Below are 25,631 nucleotides of genomic sequence, written 5' to 3' on the forward strand. Positions count from 1 at the left end.
AAGTGTAGAAAGTAACACATTATCTTCTGTGAACATGAGATCTGGAACAGTCTATCCGCAAGTGTAGCAAGTAACACATTATATTCTGTCAACATCAGCTCTGAAACACTCTATCCGCAAGTGTAGCAGGTAACATATTCTCTTCTGTGAAAGTCAGATCTAGAACATTTTGTCCGCCACTGGTAGTCATCTACTTCTTTCCGTTTCTCCATAGCACGAGCTCTTGTGACAGTCATAACCCCATCCATGTATAAGTTGAACAATCATAGGGATACAACGCACCCTATCCCATTACAGCACTGATACTGAATCACTGACTCACAGATCCTTCTAATCATACTTCATCATCATCATGGAAATTATTTCCTCAATTCATATGTTTTCATTTACCAGTTACTTTAAAACAGAATGTTTATCTTTAACCCGCCCCGTCCTGTCGACGTATGGGTACATTGCAACGATTTGCATTCGCCAGTCCCGGCGACGTACCGGTACGTTGCGCAATTGCAAGGTCCCTAATTTGCACAATTTTTCAATTTTCGCGCGTGATTTTTCGTGTGTATACTGTTCACAGGACACCTTCCTCTATTCCTCTACAAGATCCCAAGCAGAGACAATGCCTTACACTGCATAACCTCCCCCCTCCTCCCCTCACGCCATTGTCTCGGCAATTCACCTGTTACCAGTGACCTGGCTAGTAAAGATATTCAGGGCCAGAGTGATTCCCCAATCGATGACAATGTGGAGGACAATGTTTACATAGCATTAGAAGAAGAAACAGCCAGAAATAATGATCAGGTAATGTGGCAAAAAAAGGTCAAGTATGGTGATTAGTTAGTGAGTGAAACAATACTCATAATGCCTTTATTACTGCTTGAAAACCAATATACTCTCATCCTACATATACATTCGTACCAAGTAAATAAATAAATACCGTTTATGAGTGGATAAAATAGTTACCCTCCCATAGAACTCGTTTTCTTTGGTGCCAGCTTGTTAGAAAACCCAGTCAGGTAAGGAGGAACTCCTACCTGAATTGAGTATTTTAAACCTCAGGTGAGCGATTTTTCTATGAATTTTCGATGTTTCTCACCAAAAGCGAAGGTTTTAGCCAAAAATTTTTTTTTTGAAAATACCTCGGGACTGGGGGATGTTGGAGGTGCGGAAAACCTCGGGATGTGACGGGTTAATGCCAAACACATATAGAAATAAGACTGCTTAAAGTATTATTACACTTTGATTAATGAGAACATATCCACAGCCATGTATTCGACATACACATGTTTTATATATATATATATATATATATATATATATATATATATATATATATATATATATATATATTGCCAGATGCCTCAATCCCGTTTGCGTGGCCACAAACAAATCGCGTCCATGTCGCCCTGTCCCCAGCCATTTCACTGTTCTGCTCCCAACCCATACTCCCCCCCTCTCGTATACCTCTCCACCTCATCCTACCATCTCATCCTCGGACTCCCCCTCCCTCCTCCCCCCTCCACCTCACTCACATACATTCTCATCATCAGTCTCTCACCCTTCATCCTCTCCACATGGCCAAACCACCACAGTGTGTTCCTCATAACGCTTCCTATCACATCCACATCCAAACCACAATGCTCCTTTATCTCCTCATTCATCAGCCTGTCTCTCCATGTGACTCCACAGGCTCCTCTTAAATAACTCATTTCCACTGCTTTCACTCTTGCTTTGTGTCCTTCCAACAACGTCCAAGCTTCACTTCCATACGTTAGAGTTGGTATCACAATACTGTCATGTAGTAAATTTTTCACTTCCATGCTCACTTCCCTGTTTCTTATCACTGCTTTCAAAGAACCAGCAACCTTTCTTCCCTGCTGTACGCTTTCAAGCACTTCACTCTCCAAACCTCCATCCTTACTCATCACACTACCCAAGTACTTAAACGTACTCACATTTTCCAATTCCTCACCATCAAACCTCGCTGTACATTCACTGACTTCACCTCTCTCAAAGACCATCACTTTACTCTTCCCTACATTCACCTTTAGATTCCGTTTCTTACACACTCTCCCAAACTCATCCACCAAGCCTTGCAGCTCCCCTTCGTCTTCACTCAACAACACAGTATCATCTGCAAAAAACAGTACATGGAGTTTCCAAACACTATCCTCTCTCATCAGGGCCACTCCAACATCCACTACCCTACCTTATACCTCTTTTATTACCCCATCCATGTGCAGATTGAACAACCATGGAGACATGACACATCCCTGTTTCAACCCAACCTTCAAAGAGAAAAATTCACTTAGTTCACCATTCCACACGCACTGCAGCCTTAGCACCATCATACATACTCTTCACAGCATTCAACAACTTCCCATCTGCTCCATATATTCTTAATACTTTCCACAATCCTTGTCTATCCACCCTGTCATATGCTTTCTCCAAATCCATGAAAGCTGCATACAACTTCTTTCCCTTCTCTAGAAACTTTTCCACTAAAGATCTAAGAATGAATATCTGATCTACACAGCCTCTTCCCTTCCTAAAGCCTCCCTGTTCTTCTCCAACTAATTCCTCTTTTCTTTCTCTAACTCTGTCAATAAGTATCCTACCATACACTTTTCCTATTATACTAAGAAGACAAATGCCCCTATGATTAACACACACTTCTTTTTCCCCTTTTCTTTGTACAAGGGAATAATTATACCTGACTTACAATCCTCAGGGACTCTACCTTCCTCCCAGGCCAATTTGCACATCTTCCACATTCTACTACTATCTTTCCCCCATGCTTCAGCATTTCACCACACACTCCATCAATTCCTTGGGTTTTCCCCAATTTAACTTTCTTCAGTGCTTCCACAACTTCTATCCTACTGCTTCCTTCCAGTCTTCTCACCTCCCTCCTTCTCCCAGCCATTCCCCAGCCACTTATACTCGCATTACTTCCATCCTGTATGCTCAACAATTCCTTAAAGTGTTCTGTCCATCTGCTCACTTTTTCTCCCTTCTCCACTAATAATCTACCATTTTTATCTTTCACTCCCCTGATAACCTCACTTCTACCCTTTATTATTCTCTTCATATATATATATATATATATATATATATATATACAAAAGGGGCAGGACTCACATGAGGAGTAGGCTGTAGCACCAGTCGAGCAGGGCAGTACTCCCGAGGTGGATGGAAAGCTGATGACAGGGAGAGCTGAAGCTCTCGTTTCATCAGCCCTCAGGACTAGTTCCTGACCATCCCCCTTTGCTGAACTTTTTCAGTGACCCAGTTACACAGAGAGTAGGCCAGCATGCTCTCCAATACAAATTTCTCTAACTATCTACACCAAACTACATACACATTACACACTACATTTCCTTTTCCAACATTCAAAAATCATGGCATCTCAATACTCAGCCTCGGAGTCCAAAGGGGGGGGACCATAAATGCCCCCACCTTCCGCCCCTCTCCCGGTGACGACTTGAGCTGCCTGGAACCACTGTCTGGCTCACTTCTTCATTTCTGCAACATTCGCGGCTTTTCCTCTAACTTTCACTCTGTTGAGCACCACCTATCCTCCTCTACACCTCACCTTCTCTTTCTAACTGAGACTCAGCTGTCTGAGGCAACTGGCAGCAAGCTCTTTTCCGTATCCTCCTATTTTCTCTATACTCATTTGAAAGCCAAAGGTGGATCTTGTGTATATATATGCAACGACTTATTTTTCTTTCGTGTTCCTGAACTTGATTCTTCTGAATTCTTTACACTTTGGCTTCGGCTCTCCTGTCATTCTCTGACTAAATATATCTGTGCTGTTTACTTATCCCCTAATTCTACTGATTATCAGAAATTCTTTGAGTATATTACTTCAACGATGGAACACGTTCTATCCATTTCTCCTTTCTCTGAAATCTCCATTTTAGGAGATTTCAATGTTCACCACCACCTATGGCTCTCCTTTCCTTTCACTGATCCACCTGGTGAACAAGCCTACATCGTTTCTATCCTTAATGACCTAGAGCAGCTTGTACAGCACCCTACCCGTATTCCAGACCGCCTTGGAGACAGCTCCAACATACTTGACCTCTTCCTTACAACTAATCCTTCTGCTTACACTGTTAATCTTTTCTCTCCCTTGGGCTTCTCCGATCACAACCTTATCACCTTAACCTGTCCTATCACTCCTGTACGGCCTGTGGACCCTCCAAAGAAATATCGTCTGTGGCACTTTATAGCTGAGGACTGGGAGGCTCTCAGGCAGTACTTCTTTGATTTTCCCTGGAATGATTATTGCTTCCATGGCCGGGAGCTATCTGAGTGTGCCTTGCGCATTACGGAGGTTATTCTTTCGGTCATGGAAGCATACATTCCTTTCTCGTATCCTTTGTCTAACGTAAGAAAGCCTTGGTTTATTGACACTTGTTCTAATGTTGTCCGCAACAAGGAGTGGGCCTCCAAAAGGTACCAGAGCCAACCCACCCCTAAATCACATCATCTTTACGTTTCTGCCCAGAATCGTGCTAAGTCTGTTCTTCGCTCTGCTAAAAATAATTTCATCCGTACTAAATGCTCTCAACTCTGCAACTCGAATTCTTCCCACTCCTTCTGGCACCTTGCCAAAAAACCTTTCTAACAACTTTACCTCACCATCCTTCCCTCCTCTTTTCTACTCTGATGGTTCTGTAGCTATTTGTTCTACTGATAAAGTAGATTTCTTCACACAAACTTTCTCCTCCAATTCCACCTTAGACGATTCTGGTGCTGTTCCTCCATCACTTCCCCCCTCTGACATCCTCATGGCTGACATTACAAATTCTTCAGCTGATGTATTTTCTGTCATCACTGGCCTCAATACTAACAAGGCATATGGGCCTGATGGAGTCCCTTATGTTGTTCTCAAGAACTGTGCTTCTGTACTTACACCCTGACTAGGCAAATTCTTTTTTCTTTGTCTGTCAACTTGCACCTTTCCTTCTTGCTGGAAATTTGCTCTCATTCAGCCAGTCCCAAAGAAGGGTGACCATTCCCAACCCTCTAACTATCGTCCAATTGCTTTAACGTCCTGTATTTCAAAAGTTTTCGAGTGAATTCTCAATAGAAAAATTTTAAGGCATCTTTCTATCACAACCTGCTTTCTGATCATCAGTATAGGTTCCATCAGGAACGCTCCACTGGCGACCTTCTCACCTACCTTTCAGACTCCTGGTCATCCTCCTTTCGGGACTTTGGCGAAAGCTTTGCCATTGTACTTGACATCTCAAAGGCATTCGTTCGAGTCTGGGATAAATCTTTAATTTCCAAACTGTCCTCTTACGGTTTCTATCCTTCCATCTGTGCCATCATCGCTAGCTTCCCTTCTGGTCGTTCTATAGCCGCTGTTGTAGACGGCCATCATTCTTCTCCTAGATCTGTCAACAGTGGTGTTCCTCAGGGCTCTGTTCTATCACCAACTCTCTTCCTTTCGTTCATCAATGATTTCTAAGCTGTACATCTGACCCTATCCACTCATACGCTGATGACTCCACCCTTCATCTTTCCATTCGGTTCCCGCAAAGCCCATCTCAGCAGTTACTTCAACAAACAAGGGATTAGGCTATGGCACACCTAATGTCTGACTTGGCTCATATCTCTGACAGGGGTAATAATAATCTGGTTGTTTTTAATGCATCTAAGACTCAATTCTTACACCTATCAACCCGACAAAATCTTCCACAGGTATACCCACTAATGTTTCATAATATTCAGCTTAATCCTGCATCATTCTTGAACATGCTTGGGGTTTCATTCTCTCGGGACATGTCTTGGAAAGATCATATTACATCTCTTGTAAAATCTGCTTCCAAGAGATTAGGTGTGCTAAGTCGACTCCATTCATTCTTTACCCCTGCACAATTGTTGACTCTATACAGGGGTTTTATCCGTCCCTGTGTGGAGTACAACTCTCATGTGTGGGGAGGCTCTCCACATACAGCTCTTCTAAATAGGGTGGAGTCAAAGGCTTTTCGTCTCATTAACTCTCCTCCTCTTACTGACTCCCTTCAACCTCTGTATCTTCGCCGCACTGTTGCATCTTTATCTCTTTTCTATCGCTTCTTTAATGGTCATTGCTCCCTTTTCTGTCCAACTCTCTAATGCAGGAGTTAACCGTTACTCCCAGTCCTTCATTTATGCAAAACAGTAACTCTGGAACTGTCTCCCTCTGTCTATATTTCCTGTTGCCTATGATCTCCAGTCCTTCAAATTCAGTGTGTCCAATCATCTGAAAATGATCGGATCTTGAATTTGGCTCTCTCTGGTATTTTGTTTTTCTCTTGGAGGGCACTGTTATTGCGGGCTCATGGCCTTTGGCTCCTTCTTCCACGCATAAAAAAAAAATCCCTGGTTGGCTCTGGGGAACGCCTCATAAGGACGAGGTACCATCTTAGATGGAGAGGACCATGGGACCCCCTATTGATGTATGGGGCTCCACCCATTATACTTCATTAGGTGTTAAAAGAATTACATCTCACTATGAGCAGTATGCCAACGAAAGTGAGTAGGCACTCTCTCGGCAAATCAGAGACCAGGAAATCAGCCAAATTGAAATACATGAAAATCTACATATAAAGTACAAGCAGCCTCACAGAATATTGTAATCTAGAAGCCCAAAGGAAAGAATTGTAAAACACTGGATGGCATATTATAAGTCAGAGCGAGATCCAAAGAATAGAAGAAAATTTAATTCTGCTCCAAGACAGCAACAACTTACTTTACTACAGAGGATGTCAGAATGAAGGAGTTACTTGTGTAGGACTTCTAACTAACAGAACATCTTGCTGGGGACATTGTTAAAATCAGGGATGCGACTGACATAATAGCAAGGATTGTAATTAAAGTATGCAAAATGTACACCCTGATAGTAATACAAGTATATGTACCCATCCACCAAAGCACAGATGATGAATGAAGGACATTGTATGACAAATTCTCCCAGACTATGGAAGAAGAAAAGACCTGATATATTATACTGATGGGAGACTTCGTGACAGACGTTGGTAAATCGAAAAAAGGAGATGCATATAGGAGAAAATATGGAGTAGGAGAGAGGAATGACAGAAGTCAAATGGTGGTAAATTTTGCCGAATTTGTCTAACATGAGAATAATGAATACATTCTTGTATAAAAGAAGAGGAAGAAAATGGACCTGTAGAAGCCCAAATGGACAAAATAACGAAACTGATCTCATCGTTGCACAACACGATCACAAATGTCAGAGTTATCAACAAAGTAAATATAGGAAGTGACAGTCAGATTCAGTTTCAGGAATGGAAGACAGATGCTGAATATAAAGAAAATGTTACTCCCAATAAAAGTAAGCCAAAACAAAGATGCTTTCAGTTAGAGAAAAAAAGAACAAACTTCAGGCTCTATGAGTGTGACAGCAGACTAACATGAGCGATAAGGGAATTAACGGAGGTAGTAGAGAAGTCTCATACAACCAAAGCTAACAGGTATTAAAAAATGACCCTCGAACTCATGAAAAGAAGGAAGGAGATGAAACAGAAACACAAGACTTAAATAATCTTATGAACGAGAGACAAAGGGAAAAAAAAAATCATTAATCAGATCAATGAAACCATCAAAAACAGAAATAGGTTCTAAGCAAAATTGTACTTGGAAAGCAACAGATTACATCGCTGAACCACAGAAATGGTGAAGTTATTTAATTCAAAGAGAAGATTGTGAAAATGAGATGAAGAATTTTACAAAGAACTGTATGCATCAAAAACAATAATACCAATAGAAAACTTTTCAGCTGACACAAGTGGAAATACCAGAGATAACACCAGATGAAGTAAACATGTCTCGTACAAGTATGAAAAGAGGGAAGGCCCCAGGAAAAGACTGAACAGCAGAAGATTTTTTACAGTCGGATACAGGAGCAGAGGTACAAACCCACATGTTTACTCAATGTATAAAGAAGAAGAAAATTCCCTCCGAATGGTGAAATTCAAGTTATGTTGCTTTGCGAGAAAGGGAACTCAACATATCTTAGCAACTATCGATATATTAACTTTTTATCACCTACTTACAAAATGTTAATTAAAGTCCTAACGAACAGAATAACAACAAATTTGGGAGGAAACATTAACTAACATCGTGAGGAGGCAGGACTCCGAAGTAAGTATTCTATTACTGACCATATACAAACTATGAATTAGCTAAATGAGAAAACTACAGAATGTAATAAACCACTTTGCTTAAGTTTTGTCTAGTATGAAAAGACTTTCGCCACAGTGTAGCATAAATGAATTATAACTTCATTGTGGGAAGAAGAAGTAAATGACAACATTGTAAAAGTTCCTGGAAACATATGGAAACATATACACAATGAGGGAACTGCTAGTTAGATTACATAATGACTCAGAAAAAAAAATAAGACTGAGAAAGGCGTGCATCAGGGAGATAAAGTTTCACCAAAATTATTTACAGCATGCCTGGAAAGAATTTTCAGAAAGTTATGACTGGGCCCTCTGGGAGGGACTTCAAAATTTTCTCATGGATGTTCCTTGGACCTCCCTTTTCTCCCATGATGCAAATTCCACATTGGGGCACATACAGGATTTCATTAAAGTCGGCATGGAAACATTCATTCCTAATCATAGTTACAGAAAAAAGATGTAATTCTCCTAAATAGTTTGACCACAATTGTGCTAGAGCAACAGAACATAAAACAATAGCCTATAACACTTATACAAGGACCAAAACCAACGAAGCCTTTAACTATTATAAAAATATCAGAAACCATGCCAAAACTATTATCAACCTTTCTAAATAAAACTTTCTACATTGACAAGCTAACAAACTACTAAACAGTCCAAATGATAACAAAATATTCTGGTCAACCCTTAATTCATTCCACCATTACAGTCCCCCAATGGAAATCTAGTAAGTGACCCACGCGGAAAAGCCAACCTTCTTATTGACATTTTTTCAACAAACTCAACCCTAAATTCAGAAAATCATAATATTCCTGTACTTGATTTTGATTCCCCACAAATACCTCCTTTCATGATTCACACAAGATACGTACAAGCCGTATTACAGAATCTATCAGCAGACAAAGCCACTGGTCCAGATGAAATTCCTTCAACAGTACTTAAAAATTGCTCCTTAGTGTTGGCTCCTGTACTAGCAAAAATTTTCTGCTTATGCATCCGTACCTTAATTTTTCCAGCCTCTTTGAAAGAAGCAAATATCCATCCTGTTCTTAAAAAGGGGGCAACTTCTGATCCATCAAACTATAGACCAATTGCAATAACTTCTGTTCTCGGTAAAGTTTTTGAGACACTAATTAACAAACACATAGTCAAACATCTAGAAATCAATAAAAAGATCCATGATCGGCAGTATGGTTTTCGAGAGGAACGTTCAACTGTAGATATTCTTTGCCTTCTTACCCATCAGCTTAACAAAACAATAGACCAACATGGTGAAACACACAGAGTAGCACTTGATATTTCAAAAGCATATGACAGAGTATGGCTCCAGGCCTTATTGTCTAAGATGTCTCACTGTGGCCTTGCATCACTGGTTCCTCTAATTTGTTCTTACCTTCATAGTAGAAAAATATGGGTCATGGTAGATGGAATTTATTCTCATTTTTATTCCATAAATGCTGGCGTACCTCAGGGATCAGTTTTGGCGCCAACCCTCTTTCTCTTTCATATAAATGACCTCCTATCTGTCACGCACAACCCAATACACTCTTATGCTGATGACTCGACCCTTCATAGTTCTTTCATATTTAGTACCTCCTTTACACAATTTGATATATTAAATTCCCAAATAAAAACGGCAATTTCTCTGAACCAGGACATTTCTAAAATTAATCAATGGGGACAAAAAAATCTGGTCTCATTTAATGCTCAGAAAACTAAATACATTAATTTCTCCAATAGAAAGAATCCCTCAGACTCTCACATTATTTTAAATGATGTCAGTATTCCCATATCCACTACAACTGATATCCTAGGTGTTACTCTAAATCCCAACCTAAGCTGGACAGCTTATGTTAAATCCTTTGCTAAAAATGCTTCTAAAAAACTGGGACTTGTGTACAGTGTTCGTGAGTTCTTCACTGACGAGCAGATGGCCACAATATACAAAAGTCATGTGCGTTCTCAGATCGAATACTGTTTACCACTGTGGAGTGGATGTGGAGCGGTTGCATTGAGGCAGTTGGACAAAATTTAAATTAAAGCCATAAGATTAAAAAATAATCCTGCCATAACGCAGGACCTTCCTCCATTATCAGTAGGTAGAGATGTTGCTTCTTTAGCACTATTTTATCGATATTTTTTCCGTAAGTGCTCCAACGAACTTGCTTCAATTGTGCCTCCTCTTCACATTTTCTCCCGAAATACTCGGGCAGCTGGGAGCGCCCATGAACTCACACTCTCTCCCCCACAATGCAGAACCTCTGCTTATCAAAATTAATTTATCCCCAGAACTACTACTCTCTGGAATTCACTTTCTGGGAGTTGCTTCCCACATGCATTTAATCCTCCCGATTTTAAATCCAATTGTTATAAGTATTTTATGAATGGAGGATGCCTTTAGGCACATGGACTTTTTTTTTTCTTTGTTTTTCCTTCCTCCATTCATTATCAAAAGAAATATATATATATATATATATATATATATATATATATATATATATATATATATATATATATATATATATATATATATATATATATACAGTATATTAGCAAGGGATCCTATTTGTTCTGGTTCAGTCTTTCTTTCTACTCCAGAAAGACCATATACCTCTTGTGCTTTTGAAGAGGGATTATATTTGGTCCGGCAACTTTCTATTTGAGCCTTCGCAGTAATTGCACAGTATTTATGCGGACTTCTTTACTATTACCAGTGACCTGAAATTGCCTCCAACCGCTGACCTCAAATGACCTCATAGGTCAACCTCGCATAGTAGTTGTTGCTGCTCACTTTGTTAGTCATGGATTGAGATGTTATGCACAGATCATTGATTATAAATTGAGAGTTAAATATATTGCTGATTAAGGTGCAGGTTGCAATGAATAAACACGTGTTTTACTGCTGATTAAGGAGCAGGGTGGCAATGGAGAAACACATGGTGAGAGGAGATTTTTGATGCGAGATAGGGGGGATCAGACTCTGAACGAGTTTGTCATCTGTCATGAAGAAGAGTGTTTACACCACAGAAAGTGTTGGGGGAGAAGTTAGTCTGGAGATGGAGGTTGGAAAGTCAACACAAAGAGTTCATAATGTGAAGCAGCTGCGTGTCATTGCTGTAGGTAACAGTAATGTCAGTAGTCACATATTGCGCCCGTGAAGTCAGAAACCCTCATAGGCCCTCATCACGTACAGTAAGTTGCGTCATCACGTGTGTGGTGGCATTTAAATGTTTAAGGATGGATGTAGCTGTGGCATGCACATGTGTGTATGTATACCAGGTAATTATGATGGATATGACTGACCAGTGTGCTTATATCAGTTAAGATATTATGCCTATGCTGTGTGTTAAACGCCAGGTCATATGGATGTAGAGTCTCTGTTATTTCGATCTTGACTAATATATCAACAAATCCAACTGGCGGGTCCTGTTATTATCCAGAAGCCTAGGGTACAATAGCCTATATCCGAACTAGAGGTCATATGAGTCTCCATGCCAAAAATTGGGCTGCCGGATCCTGAGGTTCGAGTGTGCATTACCGGTAACCTCAAGTGACCTCAGAGGTTAACCTCACATAGCCAGTGTCCGAATTGGAGGTCATGTCAGTCTCCATGTCAAAAATTAGGCCCGGCATTGCCCGGGCCAAATAGGCGAACACTACCAGTGACCTTTAATGACCCAGATCTGAAATTTGACTCCCCTAAAACCATCCCTGGGTCACCCTGATTCAGAATACATATGGGTCTGGGGGTCTCTGGCCCTTGAAGGACAAACAAACAAACAATGCAGATCAGGCTATGGCACACCTAATGTCTGACGTGGCTCGTATCTCTGACTGTGGTAAAAATAATCTGATTGTTTTTAATGCATCAAAGACTCAGTTTTTACACCTATCTACCCATCAAAATCTTCCACAGGAGTACCCACTAATGTTTAATAAAATCCAGCTCAATCCTGCATCATCCTTGGACATGCTTGGGATTTCATTCACATGGGACTAATCTTGGAAAGATCATATTGCATCTCTTGTAAAATCTGCTTCCAAGAGATTAGGTGCGCTAAGCCGACTCTGTGCCTTTTTTACCCCTGCACAGTTGTTGACTTTATACACGGGTTTATTCGTCCTTGTTTAGAGTACAACTCTCATGTGTGGGGAAGCTCCCCACATACAGCTCTTCCTAATAGGGTGGAGTCAAAGGCTTTTCGTCTCATCAACTCTCCTTCCCTTACTGGCTCCCTTCAACCAGTAGTAGTAGGGGTAGGCAGTCCCGCCCAGGGAAGTACTGCCGCCAAGGTAACTGGAGACTCAGGGAATAGCCTGGATTCCATTTTCTCTCCTAGACCTTTGTAGCTGGTTAGACATCTTTCTGCCTCAAACATCAGAGGGCATCAGGCTGCCCTCTTTACCCAACACACACATTCACATTATATCCCATTGCCTTAAACTAGCTATCCTCTCTCTATAAAATACCGATCTTGTCATTACATATACATATTCCACAACACATCGCTGCTCCCCCCCCCCCATAAAAAGAACCATGGCTGCTGCTATACTGGGAATTAGTGTGGTGGATTCTCGGATGACCACCACCGGCAAGGCTGGGCCCTCCCGGTCGTCATCAAGCGACTGTGCCACCTCCAGTGTTACGGCGTCCTAAATCTGCTCGTCAGTGCATTAAAATTTTCTTTTGCAATATTAGGGGACTTCACTCCAACATCAACTCTGTTCAAAGTTTCCTCCAGTTTGAATCCCCTGATCTGCAATTTTTGGCAGAGACACAAGTAAGCTCCACCTCTGATTTTGCTAGATTTAATTTTCCTGGTTATATTAGGGGGAGGCGGTGGCTCAACCGGTAGAGAGGTGGCGTGCGGTCCTAACAGGCCCAGGTTCAAATCCCGGCTGGGGCAGGGAACAGTTTAAGGATTTGAATTTCATTAAATCAGGCTTTACTGATCTACCAGAAGACCCGCCGACATGTCGTAAAAATACCCCCGCTAATACCAATACACCAGTCCTGTATGAGACAGCCCTAGCATGTATTCAATATGGACGGTGGGTGTTAGCGCAGAAGTGGTGACATGTAGAGGTGTATGGTATGTAGGAGGACTGCTGGGCCTTGATAGCAGGCTGTGAAGCCTATGCCCAGAGTCGGACACATAAAAAAAAAAAAAAAAAAAAAAATCTTCATTCAAAATTTCAGAACCAAAGGAGGTGTATGTTGCCTTGCTAAATCAGAAATTGCCCTGGAGGAGATTACTAAATTTAATTCTTTATTTCGACTATTCCATATACAAATTAATACACTTGGTTTAGTTAAGTATGTCTGTTGTGTTTATCATTCCCCTAATGCCCCTCTAGAACCGAGTTTATTTGACTCTTTGTCTTCACAGCTAAGTGTTCTTAACATTAATATTGCATCAGAAATTACTATTTTGGGTGATTCTGATGTCCATAATGTTGAATGGCTCACTTATTCAGCCAGAACTGATGACTCTGGTCTTGAATGTGAGCTATTTGCAGACACATTTAATCTCACCCAGTTAGTCAGTCAACCCACCCGTGTACCAGAAAACCCCGATCAAAATCCCCACCTACTGGACTTTTATCTAGCAACCAATTCAGATAATTATAATGTCGAAATGAAGTGCCCCCTCAGATCCTCTGATCATTGTTTGATTCATGCCACCAGTTTAACACCTACCACACCCTCCTGCTCTGAACCTGTCGTGGTGACTAAGTGGCACTACGACAGGGCAGACTGGGAGGGACTCCATAATTTTTTCATGGATGTTCCTTGGACATCCCCTGTCTCCCAAAATGCAAATTTCACATTGGGCCACATACAGGATTTCATTAAAGTCGGCATGGAAACATTCACTCCCCATCATAGTTACAGAAAAAGATGTAATTCTCCTGAATGGTTTGAGCACAGTTGTGCTAGAGTAACAGAATATAAAACAATAGCTTATAACAAGTATACGAGGACCAAAACCAAAGAAGCCTTTAACTATTATAGAAACATCAGAAACCATGCCAAAACTATTATCAATCTTCCCAAAATCAAACTTTCTACATAGACAGGCTAACATACTACTAAAGAACCCAAATGATAACAAAATATTCTGGTCAACCCTTAATTCATTCAAAACTAACTTCACTACCACCTCTTCCATTCCACCTTTACAGTCCCCCAATGGAAATCTAGTAAGTGACCCACGTGGAAAAGCCAAACTTCTTGTTGATATTTTTTCAACAAACTCAACCCTAAATATAGAAAATCACAATAGTCCTGTACTTGATTTTGATTCCCCTCATATACCTTCTTTCATGATTCACACCAGATATGTACATGCTGTATTACAGAATCTCTTAGCAGACAAAGCTACTGGTCCAGATGAAATTCCTTCAGTAGTACTTAGAAATTGCTCCTCAGTGTTGGCTCCTGAATTGGCAGAATTTTACCGCTTATGCATCCTTACCTCACGTTTTCCAGCCTCTTGGAAAGAAGCATATATCCATCCTGTTTCTAAAAAGGGGGCAATTTCTGATCCATCAAACTATAGACAAATTGAAATAACTTCCATTCTCGGTAAAGTTTTTAAGAAACTAATTATCTATCTATCTAACTATTGCCAGACGCCTCAATCTCATACGGGGTGGCCACAAACAAATAGCCTCCACGTCGCCCTGTCCCCCACCATTTCACTGCCTGCTCCCAACTCACACCCCTCTCTCTCATATACATTTCCACCCCATCCCTCCGTCTCATCCTCGGTCTCCGCCTTCATCTCCCCCCCTCCACCTCACTCCCACCCTCCATCCTCTCTGCATGGCCAAACCACCTCAGTGTGTTCCTCCTAATGCTTCCTATCACATCCACATCCACACCACAACACTCCTTTATATCCTCATTTGTCAGCCTGTCTCCCCATGTGACTCCACAGGCTACTCTTAAATAACTCATTTCCACTGCTCTCACTCTTGACTTGTGTCCTTCCAACAACGTCCAAGCTTCACTTCCATAAGTTAGAGTTGGTATCACAATACTGTCATGTAATAACTTTTTCACTTCCATGCTCATTTCCCTGTTTCTTGTCATTGCTTTCAAAGAACCTGCAACCTTTCTTCCTTGTTATACCCTTTCAAGCACTTCAACCTCCAAACTTCCATCCTTACTCATCACATTACCCAATTACTTTAACGTACTCACATTTTCCATTTCCTCACCATCCAACCTCACTGTACATTCACTGACTTCACCTCTCTCAAAGACCATCACTTTACTCTTCCCTGCATGCACCTATAGATTCCGTTTCTTACACATTCTTCCAAACACATCCACGAAGCCTTGCAGCTCCCCATCGTCCTCACACAACAACACAGTATCATCTGCAAACAACAGTACAGGGAGATTCCAAAGACTACTCTCTCTCACCAGGGCCACTTCAACATCCACTGCCCTACCTTGTACCTCTCTTAATACCCCATCCATGTACAGATTAAACAACCATGGTGACATGACACAACCCTGTTTCAACCCAACCTTCAAAGAGAAAAATTCACTTAGTTCACCATCCACACGCACTGCAGCCTTAGCACCATCATATATACTCTTCACAGCATTCAACAACTTCGCATCTACTCCATATATTCTAAATATTCCCACAATCCTTGTCTATCCACCCTGTCATATGCTTTCTCCAAGTCCATGAAAGCCGCATACAACTACTTTCCCTTCTCTAGAAACTTTTCCACTAATGATCTAAGAATGAATATCTGATCTACACAACCTCTCCCCTTCCTAAAGCCTCCCTTTTCTTTTCCAACTAATTCCTCTGTTCTTTCTCTAACTCTGTCAATAAGTATCCTACCATTTACTTTTCCTATTACACTAAGAAGACAAATGCCCTTATGATTACCACACACTTCTTATTCCCCTTTTCCTTTGTACAAGGGAATAATCATACCTGACTTCCAATCTACCGGGACTCTACCTTCCTCCCAGGCCAATCTGCACATTTTCCACATCCATTCTACTACTATCTCTCCCCCATGCTTCAGAGGCTGTCTGAGGCAACTAAGAGCAAACCCTTTTCTGTATCCTCCTACTTTCTCTATACTCATTTCAAAGCCAAAGGTGGCGACTGTGTATATATACGCAAGGACTTATCTTGCTCTCGTGTTCCTGAACTCGATTCTTCTGAATTATCTACACTCTGGCTTCGGCTTTCCTGTCATTCTCTGACTAAATATATCTGTGCTGTTTACTTATCCCCTCATTCTACTGACTATCAAAAATTCTTCGAGTATCTTACTTCTACGATGGAACACATTCTATCCATTTCTCCTTTCTCTGAAATCTCCATACTAGGAGATTTCAATGTTCACCACCCCCTTTGGCTCTCCTCTCCTTTCACTGATCCACCCAGTGAACAAGCCTACATCTTTTCTATCCTTAATGACCTACAGCAGCTTGTACAGCATCCTACCCATATCCCAGACCACCTTGGAGAGAGCTCCAACATACTTGACCTCTTCCTTACAACTAATCCTTCTGCTTACACTGTTAATCTTTTCTCTCCCTTGGGCTCCTCCGATCACAACCTTATCACCTTAACCTGTCCTATCACTCTGGTGTGGACTGTGGACCCTCCAGGGAAACGTCGTCTGTGGTATTTTGGAGCCGCGGATTGGGAGGCCCTCAGGTAGTACTTCTTTGATTTTCAGTGGAATGATTATTGCTTCCATGGCCGGGAGCCATCTGAGTGTGCCTTGTGCATTGCGGAGATTATTCTGTCGGGCATGGAAGCATACATTCCTTTCTCATATCCTTTGACTAACGCAAGAAAGTCTTGGTTTAATCACGCTTGTTCTAATGCTGTCTGCAACAAGGAGAGGGCTTACAAAAGGTATCGGAGCCACCCCACCCTTGAATCACATCATCTTTACGTTTCTGACCGGAATCGTGCAAAGTCTGTTCTTTGCTCTGCTAAAAATAATTTCATCCGTACTAAAGGCTCTCAACTCTGCAACTCGAATTCTTCTCGCTCCTTCTGGCACCTTCCCGAAAACCTTTCTAACAACTTTACCTCATCATCCTTCCCTCCTCTTTTATACTCTGATGGTTCTGTAGCTATTTCCTCTACTGATAAAGCAGATCTCTTCGCACAGACTTTCTCCTCCAATTCCACCTTAGACGATTCCGGTGCTGTTCCTCCATCACTTCCCGCCTCTGACTTCCTCATGGCTGACATTACAATTTCTTCAGCTGATGTATTTTCTGCCATCACTGGCCTCAGTACTAACAAGGCATATGGGCCTTGTCAGCCAGTCTCAAAGAAGGGTGACCACTCCCAGTCCTCCAAATATCGTCCAATTGCTTTAACGTCTTGTATTTCAAAAGTTTTCGAGTCAATTCTCAATAGAAAAATTTTAAGGCATCTTTCCTATCACAACCTTCTTTCTGATCGTCAATGCGGGTTCTGTCATGGACGCTCCATTGGCAATCTTCTCACCAACCTTTCAAACTCCTGGTCATCCTCCTTTCGGGACTTTGGCAAAAGCTTTGCCACTGCACTTGACATCTCAAAGGCATTCGATCGGGTCTGGCATAAATCTTTAATTTCCAAACTGCCCTCTTATGGTTTCTATCCTTCTATCTGTACCTTCACCACTAGCTTCCTTTCTGGTCGTTCTATAGCCGCTGTTGTAGACGGCCATCGTTCTTCTAGATCTATCAACAGTGGTGTTCCTCAGGGCTCTGTCCTATCTCCAACTCTCTTCCTTTTATTCATCAATGATCTTCTAAGCTGTACATTTAACCCTATCCACTCATATGCTGATGACTCCACCCTTCACCTTTCCATTCGGTTCCCGCAACGCCCATCTCAGCAGTTACTTCAACAAACAAGGGATGAGGCTATGGCACACCTAATGTCTGACTTGGCTCGTATCTCTGACTGGGGTCTGACTTGGCTCGTATCTCTGACTGGGGTAAAAATAATATGGTTGTTTTTAATGCATCAAAGACTCAGTTCTTACACCTATCATCCCATCAAAATCTTCCACAGGTATACCCACTAATGTTTAATGATATTCAGCTTAATCCTGCATCATCCTTGAACATGCTTGGGGTTTCATTTACTCGGGACGTATCGTGGAAAGATCATATTACATCTCTTGTAAAATCTGCTTCCAAGAGATTGGGTGTGTTAAGCCGACTCCATTCTTTCTTTACCCCTGCACAATTGTTGACTCTATACAGGGGTTTTATCCGCCCCTGTGTGGAGTACAACTCTCATGTGTGGCGAGGCTCCCCACATACAGCTTCTCTCAATAGGGTGGAGTCAAAGGCTTTTCGTCTCATTAACTCTCCTCCTCTTACAAATTCCCTTCAACCTCTGTCTCTTTGCCGCACTATTGCATCTTTATCTCTTTTCTGTCACTAATGGTCACTGCTCCTCTGAACTGTCTGCATGCATTCCTCCCCCTCTGCGACGGGCACGTAGCACCCTTCTAGCAGCAAACTCTCATCCCTTTTCTGTCCAAATCTCTAATGCAAGAGTTAACGATTACTCACAGTCCTTCATTTATGCAACGTGTCAGCTCTGGAACTGTCTCCCTCTGCTGTATTTCCTGCTGCCTTTGATCTCCAGTCTTTCAAATGCAGTGTGTCCAGGCATCTCGAAATGAATGGATCTTGAATTTGGCTCTCTCTGGTATTTTGTTTTTCTCTTGGAGGGAGCTGTTTTTGCGGGCTCATGGCCTTTTGTTCCTTCTTCCTCGCAAAAAAAAAAAAAAAAAATCACCACACATTCCATCAATTCCTGGGGCTTTCCCCAATTTAACTTTCTTCATTGCTTCCACAACTTTTATCCTGATTTCTTCCTGTCTTCTCACCTCCCTCCTTCCCCAGCCATTCCCCAGCCACTTATACTCGCATTATATCCATCCTCTATGTTCAACAATTCCTTAACCCGCCTCATCCCGACGTTTTTGGACTTTTTTTTTTTTGCTCAAACATCCGCTTTTGGTGACAAAAATCGAAAATTCATAGAGAAATCGCTCACCTGAGGTTTAAAATACCGGATTTAGGTACGAGTACTTCCTTACCTGACTGGGTTTTCTAACAGGCTGGCACCAAAGAAAACAAGTTCTATGGAAGGGTAACTATTTTATCCACTCATAAACAGTATTTATTTATTTACTTGGTACGAATTTATATGTAGTACAAGAGTATATTGGTTTTCAAACAGTAATATAGGCATTATCTATCTGTCTCCATGAAAGCCGCATACAACTTCTTTCCCTTCTCTAGAAACTTTTCCACTAATGATCTAAGAATGAATATCTGATCTACACAACCTCTCTCTCTCTCTCTCTCTCTCTCTCTCTATATATATATATATATATAGAGAGAGAGAGAGAGAGAGAGATGGATAAATAGATATATATAGATATATATATATAGATAGATATAAAGATATATTGATATATATATATATTTGCCAGACGCCTCAATTCCGTTTGGGGTGGCCACAAACAAATCGCCTCCACGTCGTCCTGTCCCCCGCCATTTCACTGCCCTGCTCCCAACTCACACCCCCCTCTCTCATATACCTCCCCACCTCATCCCTGCATCTCATCCTCGGTCTCCCCCTCCCTCTTCCCCCTTCCACCTCAATTACATACACTCTCTCCGTCAGTCTCTCACCCTCCATCCTCTCCACATGGCTAAACCACCTCAGTGTGTTCCTCATAACACTCCCTATCATATCCATATCCACACGACAACCCTCCTTTATATCCTCATTCGTCAGCCTGTCTCTCCATGTGACTCCACAGGCTCCTCTTAAATAATTCATTTCTACTGCTCTCACTCTTGACTTGTGTCCTTCCAACAATGTCCAAGCTTCACTTCCATACGTTAGAGTTGATATCACAATACTGTCATGTAGTAACTTTTTCACTTCCATGCTCACTTCCCTGTTTCTTATCACTGCTTTCAAAGAACCAGCAACCTTTCTTCCCTGCTGTACCCTTTCAAGCACTTCACCCTCCAAACCTCCATCATTATTCATCACACTACCCAAGTACTTAAACGTACTCACATTTTCCAATTCCTCACCATCCAACCTCGCTGTACATTCACTGACTTCACCTCTCTCGAAGACCATCACTTTACTCTTCCCTACATTCACCTTTAGATTCCGTTTCTTACACACTCTCCCAAACTCATCCACCAAGCCTTGTAGCTCCCCCTCGTCTTCACTTAACAACGCAGTATCATTTGCAAACAATAGTACAAGAGGTTTCCAAACACTGCCCTCTCTCACTAGGGCCGCTCCAACATCCACTACCCCACCTTGTATCTCATTTATAACCCCATCCATATACAGATTGAACAGCCATGGAGACATGACACATCTCTGTTTCAGCCCAGCCTTCAAATAGGAGAATTCACTCGTTCACTATCCACACGCATTGAAGCCTTAGCACCCTCATACATACTCTTCACGATATATATATATATATATATATATATATATATATATATGCAAGAAAGAAGGAACCAAAGGCCAGGAGCCCACAAACCGTTCCTTACAAGAAAAAAAAAATGCAAAAGAGAGCCAAAATCAAGATCCATTCATCTCGAGATGCCTGGACACATTGCGTTTGAAAGCCTGGAGATCATAGGAAGTAGGAAATACAGACAGAGGAAGACAGTTTCAGAGTTGACCTGTTGCATAATTGAAGGACTGGGAGTAACGGTTAATTATTGCATTAGAGAGTTGGACAGAAAAGGGATAAGTGTTTGTTGCTAGACGGGTGCTTCGCGCTCGTCATAGAGGTGGAGGGATGCAGGCAGACAGTTCAGACAAGCAGTGACCATTGAAGTAGCGATGGAAAAGAGATCAAGATGCAACAGTGTGGCGAAGAGACAGAGGCAGAAGGGAGCCAGTAAGAGGAGGAGAGTTAATGAGACGAAAAGCCTTTGACTCCATTCTATTGAGAGAAGCTGTATGTAGGGAGCCTCCCCACACATGAGAGTTGTACTCTGCACAGCGGGGAATAAAACTTTACTCTCTCTCTCTCTCTCTCTGTATAGATAGATAGATAGATAGATGTATATATATATATATATATATATATATATATATATATATATATATATATATAGTTAGATAGATAGATAGATAGATATAGATAGATAGATAGATAGATAGATATGTATATACAAACCGGAAAAAAATTATGGTTTGAAACTATAAAATAATATATTTAACAAATAATTAATATTTTTCTTTTGATTAAGTTATGATTCGTAAGCTGACTACAGCATGTTCATTTTTACAAGATCAGTGACCCATTTCAATTCAATCTGTGACCAATGATAGTTGGAATGGAGGCTGAATTGACGAAAAACCAAGAAACCCACTCCTAAATCATAACTAATACTCATAACAATGTAACCATGACTCGCTATAAAAGTTATGTGTATGAAAGTTGCATAGTTCCGTCTGATGAAAACAGTACGACTTTATTAAGTAATATTATGTAATACATTTTCTTGTTACAGCAATTTTATGCGAGACGCGGAAATGTGAGATATGTGTCATGGACCTGAGTCAACTGTCCATCAAGAACAATACTGCATTGGCAGGGAAGACAGTCGCACTCATCAGTATATTATACTTCACCCAGCTTAACTACCTGCAGATTATCCTTATTGTTATGGCATAGTTAATGCAGCTGAATGGCAGGATACGACAGTACCGAGGCCTAACACATTACCCATAACACCTCTTTGTGACAAGCACCATATTCTGGTGCTAATTTATCTTTACAGCTCGACATTTATGCTTAGGATATGGTAGGTTTCAGTTAAGACGAGTGAATCGAGTATAATGAAGTATTGATATTGCAGGGTTTGTCCATTGCTCCTTCCCTATTGATTTTTCTTCCTCTCATCATCTTTCTCATTTCTCCTCTTCCCACATCTCATGTCATCCATCATACCATCATTACCCATAGATGGAAGGGCAATTGGAACGGAGGAGACCAATACTACCCAGGTAGCAATTATTATTATGCCATTTTAACTTTAAATTTATTTTTAAGCCCATTTCAGGTAGCTTAGTGGCACGAATAGGCAAAATTGTGGTTCTGCATTCATTCCACGGCACTTCTTTATGACTCTCCATTTTCTAGCATTAGTATAACATAACTCAGTATTCCAGATGGATGAGTGGTAATGTTAGGCCAGGTTAGACTAAAAGGATTATAGAAATAGCATTGCCGGAAGAGTGGAACCACCTTTACTTTCGATGGTGTAAGAACCCTGTTATTTCTTCCAGTATGCAAGCGGCTCAGCCCTTCAGCTCCATGCCGTACAGTACGGTATCTAATTTTATTCTTGAGACGAGGTGGTAGCCGAGTCGGTAAAGGAGGGTCTGCTGCCCCAACTGACGAGAGTCCGAGTCCCGGCTGAGGCAGGGAACAGTTTAGGGACTTGAATTTCGTTAAATCATACTTTACTATCCTACCATAATATTCGCCGACACGTCAGGAAAATGTCCCCATTAATACCAGTACACTAGATATGTCTGAGACAGCCCTAGTGTTGGCACTGATTTTGTGACAGGTAGTGATGCATGAGGCGTAAGAGGACTCCCGGGTCTCATTAAACGGGCTTTTAAATCTATGCCCAGAGCTGAACACACAAATATATGGAGCCTTCTTGTACTAAAAGGGTCAGTGAAGGCTACATCTAACTCTGTCCCGTTCGAAAAGCCTCTCCTAAATTGAGTACATCGTATGAAAGCATCAAGAACAAAATATCATGAACCATGTCAGTGGTTCATTATAGGCATCGCCCAGGAATTTGCTGAAAACCCTAGTAAATCAGTCACATAAAAACCGTCTTAGAAAGCAAACCAATTCTTGAAACAACATTCAGAGGATTCCTTTTCAATAGTTTAGGTCAGCCAAGCATTGATATTGTGGAAAAGAAGTGCTATAGAGAAGAACTTAACCTGTCCTATCACTCTGGTACGGCCTGTGGACCCTCCAAAGAAACGACGTCTGTGGCACTTTGGAGCTGCGGATTGGGAGGCCCTCAGGCAGTACTTCTTTGATTTTCCATGGAATGATTATTGCTTCCATGGCCGGGAGCCATCTGGGTGTGCCTTGCGCATTACGGAGGTTATTCTCTCGGGCATGGAAGCATACATTCCTTTCTCATATCCTCTGACTAATGCAAGAAAGCCTTGGTTTAATCACGCTTGTTCTAATGCTGTCTGCAACAAGCAGAGGGCCTATAAAAGGTACCAGAGCCAACCCACCCCTGAATCACATCTTTTATATGTTTCTGCCCGGAAACGTGATAGGTTTGTTCTACGCTCTGCTAAAAATAATTTCATCCATACTAAATGCTCTCAACTCTCCAACTCGAATTTTGCCCGCTCCTTCTGGCACCTTGCCAAAAACCTTTCTAACAACTTTACCTCATCATCCTTCCCTCCTCTTCTCTACTCTGATGGCTCTGTAGCTATTTCTTCTACTGATAAAGCAGATCTCTTCGCTCAGACTTTCTCCTCCAATTCCACCTTAGACGATTCCAATGCTGTTCCTCCATCACTTCCCCCTCTGACTTCCTCATGGCTGACATTAAAATTTCTTCAGCTGATGTATTTTCTGCCATCACTGGCCTCAATACTAAAAAGGCATATGGGCCTGATGGAGTCCCTCCTGTTGTTCTCAAAAACTCTGCTTCTGTGCTTACACCCTGCCTAGGCAAACTCTTTCGCCTTTGTCTGCCAACTTGTACCTTTCCTTCTTCCTGCACGTTTGCTCTCATTGAGCCAGTCCCAAAGAAGGGTGACCATTCCCAACCCTCTAACTATCGTCCAATTGCTTTAACCCGCCCTGTCCCGGAGACGTGAATTCACGTCCTCACATAATGTGCACTCATATCCCGGAGACGTAAATTAACGCGGCAACATTGCGAGGTGCCTAATTTGCACAATTTTCAATTTAATTTGCACAATTTTCAATTTTCGCGAGTGATTTTTGGTACGTATACACGGGACACCTTCCTCTACAAGATGCCAGGCAGGGACAATGCCTTACCCAGCATGACCTCTTCCCCCCCCCTTGCATGTCCTTTTCTCAGCAATTCACCTGTTACCAGTGACATGGCCAGTAAAGCCATGTCATGCCACGGTCCGAAATTCAGGGCCAGAGTGATTCCCCAATCGATGACAATGTGGAGGACAAACATTAGAGGAAGAAACAGTCAGAAATGATGATCAGGTAATGTGGCAAAAAAAGGTCAGGAATGGTGATGAGTTAGTGAGTGAAACAATGCTTATAATGCCTATATTACCGTTCGAAAACCAATATACTCTCGCACTACATATAAATTCGTACCAAATAAATAACTATATACCGTTTATGAGTGGTGTGGAATAGTTATCCTCCCATAGAACTCGTTTTCTTTGCAGCCAGCCTGATAGAAAACCCTGTAAGGTTAGGAGGTACTCCTACCTGGATCGAGTATTTGAAACCTCAGGTGAGCGATTTCTCTATGAATTTTCGAAGTTTCTCACCAAAAGCGGATGTTTGAGCCAAAAAAAAAAAAAAAAAGATCCAAAAATGTCGGGACTGGGGCGTACCACTGCCCAGAAAACGTCGGGATGGCGGGGGTTAACATCCTGTATCTCAGAAGTCTTCGAGTCAGTTCCTAATAAAAATTTTTTAAAGCATCTTTCCTATCACAACCTTTCTGATCGTCAGTATGGGTTCCGTCAGGGACGCTCCACTGGCGATATTCTCACCTACCTTTCAGACTCCTGGTCATCCTCCTTTCAGGACTTTGGCGAAAGCTTTGCCATTGCATTTGACATCTCAAAGGCTTTCGATCGAGTGTGGCATAAATCTTTAATTTCCAAACTGCCCTTTAACGGTTTCTATCCTTTTATCTGTGCCGTCATCTCTAGCTTCCTTTCTGGTCGTTCTGTAGCCGCTATTGTAGACGGCCATCATTCTTCTCCTAGATCTATCAACAGTGGAGTTCCTCAGGGCTCTGTCCTATCACCAACTCTTTTCCTTTTATTCATCAATGACCCTCTAAGCTGTACATCTAACCCTATCCACTCATATGCTGATGACTCCACTCTTCACCTATCCATTTGGTTCCTGCAACGTCCATCTCAGCAGTTACTTCAACAAACAAGGGGTGAGGCTATGGCACACCTAATGTCTGACTTGGCTCATAACTCTGACTGGCATAAAAATAATCTGGTTGTTTTTAATGCATCAAAGACTCAGTTTTTACACCTATCAACCAGACAAAATATTCCGCAGGTATACCCACTAATGTTTAATAATATTCAGCTTAATCCTGCATCATCCTTGAACATGCTTGGG

At 41.6% G+C, this 25,631-nt stretch overlaps 1 protein-coding gene across 1 annotated transcript in view; it reads left to right on the top strand.

Moving 5' to 3' along the window:
- Positions 1–21,944, top strand: part of LOC145395798 (uncharacterized) — a 90,030-nt gene extending 68,086 nt beyond the window's left edge. The window contains exon 3 of the mRNA XM_080269335.1: positions 21,781–21,944. Within this exon, the coding sequence (XP_080125461.1) occupies positions 21,781–21,944 (164 nt within the window). The remainder of the gene's footprint in view (positions 1–21,780) is intronic.
- Positions 21,945–25,631: the final 3,687 nt, after the last annotated feature.

This window comes from Coenobita brevimanus, chromosome 33 (genome assembly GCF_032717465.1).
Source record: "Coenobita brevimanus isolate Jiangsu-jjx chromosome 33, ASM3271746v2, whole genome shotgun sequence".
In the NCBI taxonomy this organism is placed as follows: domain Eukaryota; kingdom Metazoa; phylum Arthropoda; class Malacostraca; order Decapoda; family Coenobitidae; genus Coenobita; species Coenobita brevimanus.